This window comes from Daucus carota, chromosome 9, assembly GCF_001625215.2.
Source record: "Daucus carota subsp. sativus chromosome 9, DH1 v3.0, whole genome shotgun sequence".
NCBI classification, from domain to species: domain Eukaryota; kingdom Viridiplantae; phylum Streptophyta; class Magnoliopsida; order Apiales; family Apiaceae; genus Daucus; species Daucus carota.
The window spans coordinates 40,335,708-40,349,262 of record NC_030389.2 but is presented as its reverse complement, the minus strand read 5'-3'; the positions used below and the strand labels follow the sequence as shown (position 1 = coordinate 40,349,262).

The following is a 13,555-nucleotide window of genomic DNA, read 5'->3' as shown; positions in this document are numbered from 1 at the left end:
ACTTAACTTGTTGATTATAAGTTAATTATGTGTTTGTGTAAATTTATTTTCAACTCGATGTTAATAAATTTTGAACTTAGAAATTTACAAAATATTTTGTAAAATTTAATTAATCCACTCCAAAATTTAATAGAAATATTTTAAAATTATAATTTTACAAATAAGAAATACAAATATTAAAATACTAACTACTAAATTTTGGAGATAAAAGACTTTGAGATGGGAGCAAGTCAAAGAAAAGAAAAGAATTTGTATTTCAATTTTTCTTACCCAAAATAAGCCCATTTAGTGAATTATGTCCACTAGCTTCTATCAAGGTTTGGGCCGGTACATGTTGGGATGGTAGGAAATAACAATCCACCAGAATTCAACTAAGGTTATGGCCCATTTGGTCAAATTAGATACCGCCTAAACACCTATCATCGATAAGAACCCTAATATTCTCCTATCAAAAGTGGAGTAAGAGAGCGGCGGCTCATCTGTTAGCTCTCAGTTTATTTCACTTAATCGCAAGGACATCTACCCTAATCCTCTCATATCAAAGCTGGAATAATAGAGGGGCGCACCCTGTTTTAGCTCTCAATTTAGTTCTTCATCATATAGTACATCTAGAACGTCTTTTCTCCTAAATTTATCATTTGATCATCCATATAGATATTGATTCAAATCATAAGGTACATCTGAAACTCCTTCTCTTCTCAATTTATATAATTTGGTCATCCATGTAGCTATTGATTCAATTGCTCTATATTTTTTCATTCTAATTTTATTTTATGTTAAAATTTACGTGAACAAGTTAATTTATATTCGTCATGACTTCATTAATATGCATACATACGTATAAATAAGCATATGTATATATGTGTTTGTGTGTTTTTCAACATGATTGGATTTATTAAAGATATTGTATCTTTCTAAAATCATATTCTCTTATGAATCAAATTGTGTTTTCTTAGTAAAGATGCAATAACAATGGTGGATTATTTTCAATACAATATTTATCCATTAAATCTTTTACTTCACAATTATAAACAAATTTATTGTATTTTAGATTAATATTATCTATCAATTACAGAGAAGATAATTATATAGAAGATTTGATTTTGATGATATTTCTCCTCTCGCAGGCTACAAGTTATTTTCCCTTGTATGGATCCTAGACCAAACATTCTACAATGTTCACATGAAGTATTTATCTCCATAATTGAAATACAAGGTATATATCTTCATATATCTAAATACCATGTATTTTAAAAAATATATTATATAAGGTACAAGTTACACCGAACAATATTTGAGGTGGTTTTTGACCTTATATGAAGAGAAAATATTTATATGGACAATAAAGTCTATGATTATAGCACTTCACATATGTAATTTTGTTTAGGATTATGTATATTTCAAACTGTCTATTGTGCTTGGAATTGACATACTATCTTAGATATATTAGCATGTTATACAAAGTTGCAAAATGAATTTTTTTTTTTCCAGGTAGCTTTAAGATTTCATTACAATCTTGGGAAACAATGAAGAAGGTGCTCCATTCACTTATTGGGTATGTATACTAATCGTAAGGACCAATTTATGATGTAATTTTTATTAAATTATATGAATGAAATTTTGAGGTGGTAAATAAGCATATGAATATATATAACTTATATTATTCTTTCTCTTGCTGATTATTATATTTGGGGGTTTCTCTTATATTAATATTTTTGTAAAATCATAAAAGATGTGTAATTAATTATATCTATTGAGTATAACTTTCATACAACTTGACTTATTGACAATTTCTACGATACTTATCTTTCCAATTTAGTAACACTTCCAAGGTCATTACACTAGCTTGTGGAAATAATTACTGTGATCTTTGTGTACATTTTGTTGCTTACTAAAATAGATGTGTATGCTAATTGTTTATATTCACCAAAAGCAAAAAACATAAGTATCACAAGCATACCTGATTTGCCTTTCTAAGGAAATAACATTTATCTTCTTTTGTTATACAGCTACTATTTGTCTAGAAGAAGATCCACCTTATCTATGCATTGGGTGACCTTCTTCTTCTATATACCTTCGAGCAACCATCACCTTTCTGAACAAAAGTGGAACTCCAAGGTAGCAAACTTCAAATAGCAGTATAATAGTTTCATATCTACCATAAGTTACAGAAAAAAGTCTCATTTATCTTAAATTATATGCTGATAGATCCTTGCATCTTATTATGTATTTGTGCAATTGTTGTAGTGGCATCTCCCTTGGAGGCTCGAACCTTTTTGGGCTCGTGCCCAAAAAATTGCATCTCTTTAGAAGGCTCCTGATTAATCTTTCTTTTTCGCGAAGTAAAAATTGAAGATGGAGCAACACATTCTTTGGGAGTTGCATTGTGAGAAGCTAACTGGCCGCTTCTTTCTTCATCATTGGCATGAAGGATTTCAGCCATCGAACGCACCTTTTTCTTTCGACATGTAGAACTAGCCTTCTTCACAGCACGAGCGTCCTTAGCACTAGTATTTGCGTCAATATCTATATTTTTATTTGCCATTTCAGTAGCTCCATGTGCTAAAACATGCCGGAAAGTCTTCGATCTCCATGTGCTTCCTGTAAATTCTTTCATTAAAACTCGAAACTAATACAAAGTTGAGCCGGATCAAAAGTAGTTCAGGATGGGAAAGGTTGTCAATTGTCATACGTGTCAAGGAATTTACCCTTCTCCTCACAGTTTCTAGATAGACAAATCTTACAGAGCCAAACATTCTTTTCTGTTGTGGCGTGTAACGGATTGTTATTTTGTATCGAATACCACTATGTTTGTAATATCTCTTAAACTCATTTGAAAAATATTCTCCTCTGTGATCTGCCGTTAAAGCATTTGAAAAATGTCTCATTTGAATGTCATAATATTTTTCTCAAAAGGTGACCAACAATAAGTAAATTATTTTTTAGTCCAGAAACATAATAAATCTCAAAAAATTTCAATTTTTCCTTTTTTTTGTTTCAAAATAGTCAGATAAAACCAAGAGATCAGCATATGACAAGAAGATCTTCCAACCTCAGTGTGGTGGTTCATGGATACCACCAGCACCCAATAGTTTTTACAATTCTAAGAATGGTTCAAATATACCCAAGGATAGTAGCAATGTTCCTGTGGATAAACAGAAATTAGTTCCTACTGATCCTCCTTCATTTTGTAAAGAGAAACCAACTGCTCATCCACCCCATAAACGCACATCAACTCGTAAACAAAAACCATCAACTGTCCCTCCACCTGATAAAAATGCTTCATTTACTAAAGAGCAGCAACCAACTGTTCCTCCACTTCGTAAACATGCTTCATCCAGTAAATAGAAGCCAGCTACTGTTCCCTGATAAGTGGTATTTATACACACTTATAGGCCTTCATTTCCACTTAAATTGGTTGATTGTACTTAAGTGTTTAGTGTCTTTTGATGTGTTTTTATTGTTTTTCTGTGCAGGTCACGAGTTGAGGTGATGAAGTGATTTTCTATCATTTTAGGTTGTTTTTGGTGCATTATTTGCAAGAATAGAGAATTGTGGATTCACCGCGACTTGGGATTTTGTGGGTACATCTTCTACAAACCCTCACGAGAGCACACTCGTCCACTAGAGCTATCTAGGGGTTTAAAGGGCTTGTTGCATATGCTAAATGCAACCGTGATCACCTACGGAAGTGGTACTAGAAGCGAGGAAGGACATGCACGCGAGAACGAGCGAGAAACGAAGAAACGGGAGTGCCATCACAGACACTAGCGCGCCCGCGCTAACCTGTAGCGCGCCCGCGCTACAGTCTGCTACATCTAGCGCGCCCGCGCTAGAGTAGCGCGGTGGCGCCCCACAGAAACTTCCCGGGCCGATTTTTACAGCTTTTCTGATGGATTTTCGCAGCGGTCGAGGCCCGGTTGACTTAGTCAATGCATTTTATTTCTCGTGTGTAAAAACCCTAGCCTCATAGTAGTAGTTAGAATATCGAAACAATATCATAGTTAGTTTTTTCTTGTAATCAAGCACATTATCAGTTTTGTATTGGATCGTTCTTTGCGAGGAAGTGACAGTTTCGAGCAAGATCGTGAACATCAATTCTGTAACGTTGTGTTCTTTATTATTAATTCAAGTATTTTTATTCCGTTTAATTCTCGTAGTTTAATTATCATGTTTTCATTAGAACCCATGATGTCGATTAGTTCGATTATGAACTAACCGCCTTCATGGGATTCTAATGGATTTATCGATGTAGTCTAGTAACGAATATTAATTACTTGATTTTGTGACATACGTTGATTTCTTTGCATGAGCCGTGCTTATTCTTCTTAGGAGCGTAGCTAACTTCTAAGTTGTTTGTTAATTCTTTCTGAAGCGAGAGTGGATGATTGAATTTAGAACTATGCCATGTAAACATAGGATTATGTGAATGAAACATAATTTGTGATAGACTTGAACTATTTTTATCACCCTGTGTAATCACGATAGATGACTTGTTATTTAAACCGCTCTGCTTACACTACCGCTATAGAGATATAGGGTCTGAGCTTTGTTGGTGTCCATGAGATTTCTGTCTTAATTGCGGATTTTGATTGGTATGATATGTGTGCAACGAGAGTTGGCATGTATTACTTTCGTGTTGTCTGATTAGGATCAACAGTCGCATGTTAATCAGTAATTTCAATTCTAGATGAATTCGATAATGAAATTAGAATCCCATGTGTTTTCCTATTCTGAATTTGATTAGTAATTTTAGTTATTAGTATAAAAGAAACCAATCCTTGTTAATTGTCTTAGCAGTGATAATTGATCATACATTGTTGCATAGGTGCGTATTCTTAATTCACCAGTCTCTGTGGGATCGAACTTAATATATTACTTGTGATCACGTGCGCTTGCGTGTAGATTTCACCGAACAAGTTTTTGGCGCCGCTGCCGGGGACTCGGTGTTAATTAATTAGTTTACGTACTTGTCATCAGTGTGCATTAAAATTCACTGACTCGGATTCTTTTCTCACTTTTCTTAGTTGTTGTTGTATCTATTGTTTTTGTTTAGTTATTTATAATGTTTCCTTTGCCTCCTTGGGACTTCAGTTCCAAGTGAGGTAGCTTTTACTGCGTTCTTGGCTGTGTTTGTGCTGTTACAGGGTTACAATGGAAGAAGTCGATACCTTTGCACTTCTATCTTCCATAGTTGAGGCATATTCATCGAAAGCTACAGAGCCGACCTTGTATCCGATGAGTGTCGATGAGATGTCACAAGTTGCCCCTACAACATACAGCTTCTGTCAAGTTTGTGGTGTTCAGGGTCACTATAGTTATGAATGCTCTTATAACCACTTCAACTCTCAGAATACTCAGTCGGGACATGGATATAATTATCAAGAAGGATATGAGTACAATCAGTATTCTAATTCTTATGATCAAGAATGGATGGATCAACCAGATTTCTCTTACATGGACAACAATTTTGGTGATTTCCCATATCATGGTCAACATCAATTTCAAGAACAAAAATTTCAGCAACAATGTTATGAAGAACCTCCAATGCAACAATATGATCAGTTTGAGCAACAGTATTATCAGCCTCAATATGAGCAACCACAATCTCAACAGTATCAATATCCTCAAGTACAAGATCTACAGGTTCCTCAACCCACTGTAGAAGTGCTTTCTGATCAAACAAATGAGGTATATGATATGTTGGTAAACATAAACAAGACGCTTAAGGAACTCAAGGCTACACAACTGATGATGGAGGCTCGACTTGAGCGGTTAGCTAGTTCTTTTACTGTCGAACAACCCGATTCTTCTCCACTTATAGCCACCCAAGTTGAAGATGACATAAATGCTACCATTCTTACAAATGATGGAGATTGTGATAGTTTTTCGACCTGGGATGATGATGTGCCTATTAATAAAGAGGAAGATCGTGTCGCTGACGGCAAAATCGATGAAGTTGTTGTTATGGACCGTGTGGGCGATGATGAGGTGCGTGAAAAAAGCAATATCGAGTTGATCGTAGTTTCTCCTACACCAGGTGTGCTTGAATTACATTTCCTGAAGGGGATTAGCTCAATCAAGGTTGCTCCATGTTCTGATATTGAAAATTTGGCTTTCAATCCAACCTCTACCCCTATACTTGAGAGTACATGTTTTAAAGCTGACATGATGATTGTCCAAGATGATCTTACACAAAATCTGGTGGGTTATCCAGTCCAAAAGGCTCTTACACTTCAACTCTTGGAAAAAGAGGATAGCAATTTCATCTCTTTATTCAGTGACATGAAAGGCCAAGAAGTTCTTATGACTCCTGTGAAAGTGAAGAGTTCTGAAAAACCACCACCCGAGCCTCCACCTTGTGTGAAAGTCGAAGGAGTTCGGTCCTTTAATGGATGTGAATTTTTTCGTTGTTTTATCACAAAGTTCTCTGAAAGTATAAATGTCGATCAATGGTTACTTCTTGAAGTGACAATTAAGTTTACTAACGTTTGTTTGGAGACTTTCTACAGGACAAAGACAATATTTGATGCTCTTGATTTTATTTGTGGTGGCGAGATTTTGTTTGAGAAAGTGGATACCCCATTTCTTAAACCTAAGCAATATCCTCCACCGGATTCACCTCCGGCAGAGGAGGGGGAGGACTCCGATTAGGTACGTGTTCGCTCTAGCCTTTTTATCACTTTCAATGGGGACATTGAAAATTTTAAGTTTGGGGGTGGTAATCTAAGGAAGAGCATATTATTAGATAGTTTTTTTTATTATTTGCATGTGTTAGTTAGATCATGTAGTTCACGTTTTTTTTATTTTGCTTTGATTATTTCTCACGTTTTTCTATTTTTCTCATAATTTTTTTTTATTTTATTTTTACATGTTTATTGGTAATTGTCGTAGCTAGTATCACGAGCATTTGCATGAATTATGAAGTTAAGCCAAGTTAATTGCCTATGATGAGTTATGTGCGTAGTTCTTGATTAGTAGTTTCAATTGCAATGCTAGGTTAGTACTTGGAAATTGCTTGTGTTGGAAATTGTAATTCACATATGTTCTTGAGATAGGATTTAGACGAAATTCCATGAATTCTAGGATTGAATTGAACACCCTTCAGCTTAGGTCTGTAAATCTTAAGTTTGGGGGAACTGAGGAGTAGATATACCTTTCAAAAAGAAAAAAAATAAAATAAAAAATATAGTAGTAATAAATTCACTAAAAAAATAAGTGGTAGAATTAACTAGGTTGAGCTCATTAGTACTCGAGTAATTAAGTCTGAAGGGACTTTGTGCCTAACAACCTAAAGCCCTTCGTGGTTTGGGATTGTTGACCCAACGCTCGCTACATGGGTACTAGTGCATAAATCTTTAGGGATCTCAACCATTGCACGGTTAAATAAACCACTAGAATAAAGTGAATAATTGGTGTGTGAAGTCTTGTGGTGTTCGTAACGCATTTACACTGCGAAGCGCTCTGACCTTAGACCAAGCAATTAATCACCAATAAAAAGAAAAAATTATAAGGAATAAAATAGAAGGGTGTGGACATTCTTTGGGACCTTGGCTTTTAGTTGGACTTGAGTGACGGGGTGTTAGTTTTAAACTTTTACGATTCTTGATTGGGATTCTGTGGGAGTAGTAGTTTTTGTCTTGTCTCAATAAAAGAGCATGCTTGCACACACGGGCACTCCATACTTGTAAGTAGAAGAGTAATTGACTTAGTAGCGAGAGAGATGAAATTCGAGAACATTAGCACAATCTGAGGTATTATAATTGGCAAGGCAATTACTTCATAGTTTACTCATTCATCACGTAGTTGCATTCATGCATTGCATTGTATTATTGTATAGTGTCGTTGACGCTTGAGGACAAGCATCAGTTTAAGTTTGGGGGTGTGATAAGTGGTATTTATACACACTTATAGGCCTTCATTTCCACTTAAATTGGTTGATTGTACTTAAGTGTTTAGTGTCTTTTGATGTGTTTTTATTGTTTTTCTGTGCAGGTCACGAGTTGAGGTGATGAAGTGATTTTCTATCATTTTAGGTTGTTTTTGGTGCATTATTTGCAAGAATAGAGAATTGTGGATTCACCGCGACTTGGGATTTTGTGGGTACATCTTCTACAAACCCTCACGAGAGCACACTCGTCCACTAGAGCTATCTAGGGGTTTAAAGGGCTTGTTGCATATGCTAAATGCAACCGTGATCACCTACGGAAGTGGTACTAGAAGCGAGGAAGGACATGCACGCGAGAACGAGCGAGAAACGAAGAAACGGGAGTGCCATCACAGACACTAGCGCGCCCGCGCTAACCTGTAGCGCGCCCGCGCTACAGTCTGCTACATCTAGCGCGCCCGCGCTAGAGTAGCACGGTGGCGCTCCACAGAAACTTCCCGGGCCGATTTTTACAGCTTTTCTGATGGATTTTCGCAGCGGTCGAGGCCCGGTTGACTTAGTCAATGCATTTTATTTCTCGTGTGTAAAAACCCTAGCCTCATAGTAGTAGTTAGAATATCGAAACAATATCATAGTTAGTTTTTTCTTGTAATCAAGCACATTATCAGTTTTGTATTGGATCGTTCTTTGCGAGGAAGTGACAGTTTCGAGCAAGATCGTGAACATCAATTCTGTAACGTTGTGTTCTTTATTATTAATTCAAGTATTTTTATTCCGTTTAATTCTCGTAGTTTAATTATCATGTTTTCATTAGAACCCATGATGTCGATTAGTTCGATTATGAACTAACCGCCTTCATGGGATTCTAATGGATTTATCGATGTAGTCTAGTAACGAATATTAATTACTTGATTTTGTGACATACGTTGATTTCTTTGCATGAGCCGTGCTTATTCTTCTTAGGAGCGTAGCTAACTTCTAAGTTGTTTGTTAATTCTTTCTGAAGCGAGAGTGGATGATTGAATTTAGAACTATGCCATGTAAACATAGGATTATGTGAATGAAACATAATTTGTGATAGACTTGAACTATTTTTATCACCCTGTGTAATCACGATAGATGACTTGTTATTTAAACCGCTCTGCTTACACTACCGCTATAGAGATATAGGGTCTGAGCTTTGTTGGTGTCCATGAGATTTCTGTCTTAATTGCGGATTTTGATTGGTATGATATGTGTGCAACGAGAGTTGGCATGTATTACTTTCGTGTTGTCTGATTAGGATCAACAGTCGCATGTTAATCAGTAATTTCAATTCTAGATGAATTCGATAATGAAATTAGAATCCCATGTGTTTTCCTATTCTGAATTTGATTAGTAATTTTAGTTATTAGTATAAAAGAAACCAATCCTTGTTAATTGTCTTAGCAGTGATAATTGATCATACATTGTTGCATAGGTGCGTATTCTTAATTCACCAGTCTCTGTGGGATCGAACTTAATATATTACTTGTGATCACGTGCGCTTGCGTGTAGATTTCACCGAACATTCCCCCTCCTCATAAAGCTGAACCTGGTGTAGCTTATCCTTCATCTAATATACCAAAACCAGATTCTGTATCATCTCATAAAGGGATACCACCATCAGTTTTCTCGCCTCATAAACACAAAACATTTACCTCAGAATTACAATCCACATTATAATGCAAACAAAACCTAATGATTTCGACAGAACAATGTTACCCTTTGGCAGAGAGGCACTTAAACAACGAAGTTAAAAAGGCACAGAGCATTTAATATAACAGAGAATCATTGCCAACATAGTTCAAAAAAAAAATAATGACTTACTTCTTTTAAACTTGAGAGGCCATATCCACTGTAAGAAGAGGAGAGCAGAAACTGGACTAGTGACCATTTCTCTTTGTCAAGAGCAATAGCAAGAGGTTCCAAGTAACTGCAACAAGTAATCTCATTTCAAGTCCATAAAATACTAAAGGCTCCCACTAGTCATATTGTCATTGCAAATGAATGGACGTATATACATATTATCACTGTTTGGTTGATATGTCAGGGAGGTTTCAACATGAATCGTTGTTTAATCAACATTGGTGTTTCACTTTTTTACACCATATTTTGAGTTCCTATTGGTTTGGATCAAATTAGGAATTGGTGATAGGTACTTAACTATAATGTAAAATCAATTACAAGCAAGAAAGTAAAGGTTTAAATTATCTCGTAGGACAATAACTTTAAAAATCATATATGCTGACATACTCAGTAGCCAAAAATCCATCTGTCAGCCCGCCAATAAATATAGCTTGCTGTTTATAGTCACCTGTTTTAAAGGCAACCTGCATAATGTAATGGAGCTTAGATATTGTTCTACAAACTAAATTAAAGTTCGAATGGAACAATTTCGTACAGACAAAGAAAACCAAGTGAATCTTTTCTCACAGTGCAGAACTTAACCCATTTGAAAAGTAGAGGAAAAGCTACTGATATATCCCAGAGTACGACGTTCACATAACCACCACCGGGAAAAAGGAAGAGATGTAGCATCATTTACCCTGATAGTTCTTATTTATAAGGCTCACAGACAGTGTATTCCCTATACTAAGAACATCAAGGCTTTTCATCATGTTCAAGGTTTTAGTGCTTCACCACAGAAAATTTATGTGTATTCTGAAAATTTATGAAAACCCCAAATGTGGACTGGAAACAGGTATGAAAAAATCTAGCTACCAGACCTTCCTGGCAGTGATACTCCAGAGTGAAAGCAGGTAATAAACCATTTCCTCGATTATCATATCTTCATTTATCAAGAGAAAAACATGTTACATACATACTAATCCCTCATAACACCTTAACCATTTACAGATACAGCACCTTAACAAGCTAACGAAACTTTTTTAATGATCCCGAAACTTTAAAAACCAGTGTAACATCATTTCACCTCCCTTCTTTTAATATAACATAATCATAAATGGTCAATTGGGACATCAGAATTTTTCATCTATCAAACATAAAGCTAACATCTTGCCACTTATTACAACTACAAAAACACATTCGGATCCGATACCCATGCTCAAATTTCATAACAAATCAATAAACCCTCATCAATCCACTGCAAAAACAATGTCAACTAAACATCAAACACCACATCCAGAATCCAAAATCTGCACAAAACACACACACAAACACACAATAGTGTTTAGACAGACCTGAATGAACTTGGGACCATACTTAAACATAACCCCTTGAAACTGCTTCTTCTTATTAACTGGGCCCACATTAGTTCCAGTGAATTCTGCTGAATTGTTGGCCATTTTAGGACTAGTAGAAGACTTATCAAAACGACCTCGTACAATGCCTGAAAATCAAGAACCAGCCGTTGAACTAGACCCGGTTGGTCCCAGGGGCGGATCTAGTGAGAGGCACGGGGGACACGTGCCCCCTAAATTTTTTTTTTACATTTTTTCACCATTCTAAATTTTACAAAATTACAGAAGTGCCCCCCTAAATTTAAAAATATATAGGTGTTTTCTGAAAATTTGCTTGGTGCCACCTCTAAATTCCGTCTGTAGATCCGCCCCTGGTTGGTGCTGTACTCATTTTAGTGCATAAACATACAACCCCATACCAAATCTAAGTTTCTTGATTTCCAGTTAGCATCTCATGTTTGGACAGATAGATCAAATGCTTACCTTTTTATATGCAGGTCCTCCGTTATAAACCACCAAAAAAAAAAAGGACTTAATTGTTAATTATATCACTTTTTCGTTTAAAAAGTTAATTATTATAAAGAATTATAGAGTTAATTATTAATAAATTTAAAAAGTTAAATATTAATTATCAATTAAAATTAAAATTAAAATTACATTCCATTAATTTAAATTTTTATAAATATAAAAAAATGACAATTAAAATTTTTCTGAATAAATATATAATATATTTTTACTAAATGAGTACAAATGAATCGTTGAAGATAGAGGGAGTGTTTGGATTAGAGAAGCAGTGGCTTCTTTTAAGTAGAAGTGCAGTGGAGAAGTAGGAATGCCGTTTAGGAAAAAAAGTAAATCACATTTTTTTGTCTTTAGAAGCATTGATTGATAAGTTAGAAGTCCAAATTTTTTTCTTCTACTTCCCACCTTTTTGATCACTAACATATCCAAACACTTACATTTTACTTCTGCTTCTCACTTCTACTCTACCTATTTATTTTAAATTAGAAGTCACTTCTTTTAATCTTAGCCAAACAGCCTCATAGTTGAAGATCGGAGATGGAACAATGAGTTGGAGCTCAATTAGATTGAGGTGGGTCAATTTTGGGATTTAATTCGGCCTAATTAGATTGAGGTGGGTCAATTTTGGGCTTTTGGACTGTGTGAATTGAATGGGATGAGGAACCTAAGTGATGATGGATGATGGATGTATGATACGCCTTCCGTTTATTTTTGTAAGGGGTTAATACTCTATTTCATCACTGCACTCGATCAAAACTTTCAGTTTGCCTACCGAGTGAAAAAAGTTTTCAGTCAACTAATTGTACCATTCAAAACTTGCAGAAAGGTCATTCCGTTAGTCTCCGTTAAAAACTTAACGTATTAATGCTCTATTTCATCACTGTTTTCGATCAAAAATTTCAGTTAGCCTACCGAATAAAGGACAGCTTTTAGTATGCATTTATGATTACAAGATAGTAAGCTTAGTTGCACTCTCACACCACAACAGTATGCATTCTATCACTGGGACAGAGGGAGTATGTTACTAGCAGTTACATTGCTAGTACATTGTGAAACATTTCCTGCTCCTCAACTGGAGTGTCCATCAGATTCCAAAGTTCCAGCATGGAAGTTGCAAGATCTTGCAGCTGCACAGCTTAAGATTTTAAGATTTTATCACAAGCAGCAGAATAAATTATACTTCTGTTACAGCAGTGCCAGCAAATATAATTCATTAATTTACCTGCTGCATTCTCTGAATTTTAACCCCTTGCAATCTTTGTATGGTAGCTGATAAACTCTCAATAGTATCATATGTGGGTGGTAGTGAAGGACAGGGAAAATGAGATAAAAAGAGAGGCTAGAATGAGGGAGGAAGGAAGGCGGGCAGAGATGGAGAGACGGAGAGGAACTGAGGCGATTGAGAGAAGAGAGGGAGAAGGAGAGAGATAACAGAGACTCAGAGAGCAAAAACAGAGACACACATGTACATATATATATATATATATATATATATATAAACACACACAGATGCAAAAACAGGTCTGTTAACTTTAACGTTTTCCGTTAAAGTCAAAAATATGGTTAATGGCGTTGATTTTTTTTTTTTATACTTGATCTTGTGATTGAAAGTTTTTAGATGCTTTATTATTCAAATGAAAATGTTTTTGACTCGGTAGGACAACTGAAAATTTTGCTCCAGTAGAATGATGAAATAGAACATTAGCCCTTTTTGTAAGTATCAAGTAGCTTTTTGTAAGTACTAAGTAGCAGTATGCCATCTATAGCATTGTGTTTATATGCATGATTTATGGATTGAACGAAATCTTGATATACTAAACAAAAAGGTGGAGATCATGACACTTTTAAATTGGCAGAAAATTTATGCATCAATCTTCTTCTATCACTGAAAGAAGTTCTTAAACGGAAAAAGGAAGGGAAGGTG

General features: G+C 35.4%; 2 protein-coding genes across 6 annotated transcripts in view; both read right to left on the bottom strand.

The window, feature by feature from the left end:
* Positions 1–2,544: 2,544 nt before the first annotated feature.
* LOC108202628 (hypothetical protein) overlaps positions 2,545–13,555 on the bottom strand; it is a 161,239-nt gene continuing 150,228 nt past the window's right edge. The window contains exon 5 of one of the 2 annotated variants that reach the window (XM_064084000.1): positions 2,545–2,601. In XM_064084000.1, coding sequence (XP_063940070.1) covers positions 2,563–2,601 — 39 coding nt within the window. In that variant the 3' untranslated portion in view covers positions 2,545–2,562. The remainder of the gene's footprint in view (positions 2,602–13,555) is intronic. The other variant, XM_064083995.1, reaches the window with a different exon arrangement.
* On the bottom strand, positions 9,438–11,309 carry LOC135149306 (UPF0613 protein PB24D3.06c-like). Of its 4 annotated transcripts, none has more exons than XR_010287705.1 (4): positions 10,311–10,334; positions 10,163–10,239; positions 9,737–9,842; positions 9,438–9,503 (listed from the first exon to the last, which is right to left on the bottom strand). XR_010287705.1 is itself a non-coding variant. In XM_064084714.1 (4 exons), the coding sequence occupies exons 1-4, from the start codon at positions 11,212–11,214 to the stop codon at positions 9,483–9,485; spliced, it is 309 nt and encodes a 102-aa protein (XP_063940784.1). In that variant the 5' UTR covers positions 11,215–11,309; the 3' UTR covers positions 9,438–9,482. The 4 variants fall into 4 exon arrangements, 3 of the variants coding, with proteins under 3 accessions (XP_063940784.1, XP_063940783.1, XP_063940785.1); XM_064084714.1 differs by lacking the exon at positions 10,311–10,334 and adding an exon at positions 11,110–11,309; XM_064084713.1 differs by lacking the exon at positions 10,311–10,334 and adding an exon at positions 10,343–11,089.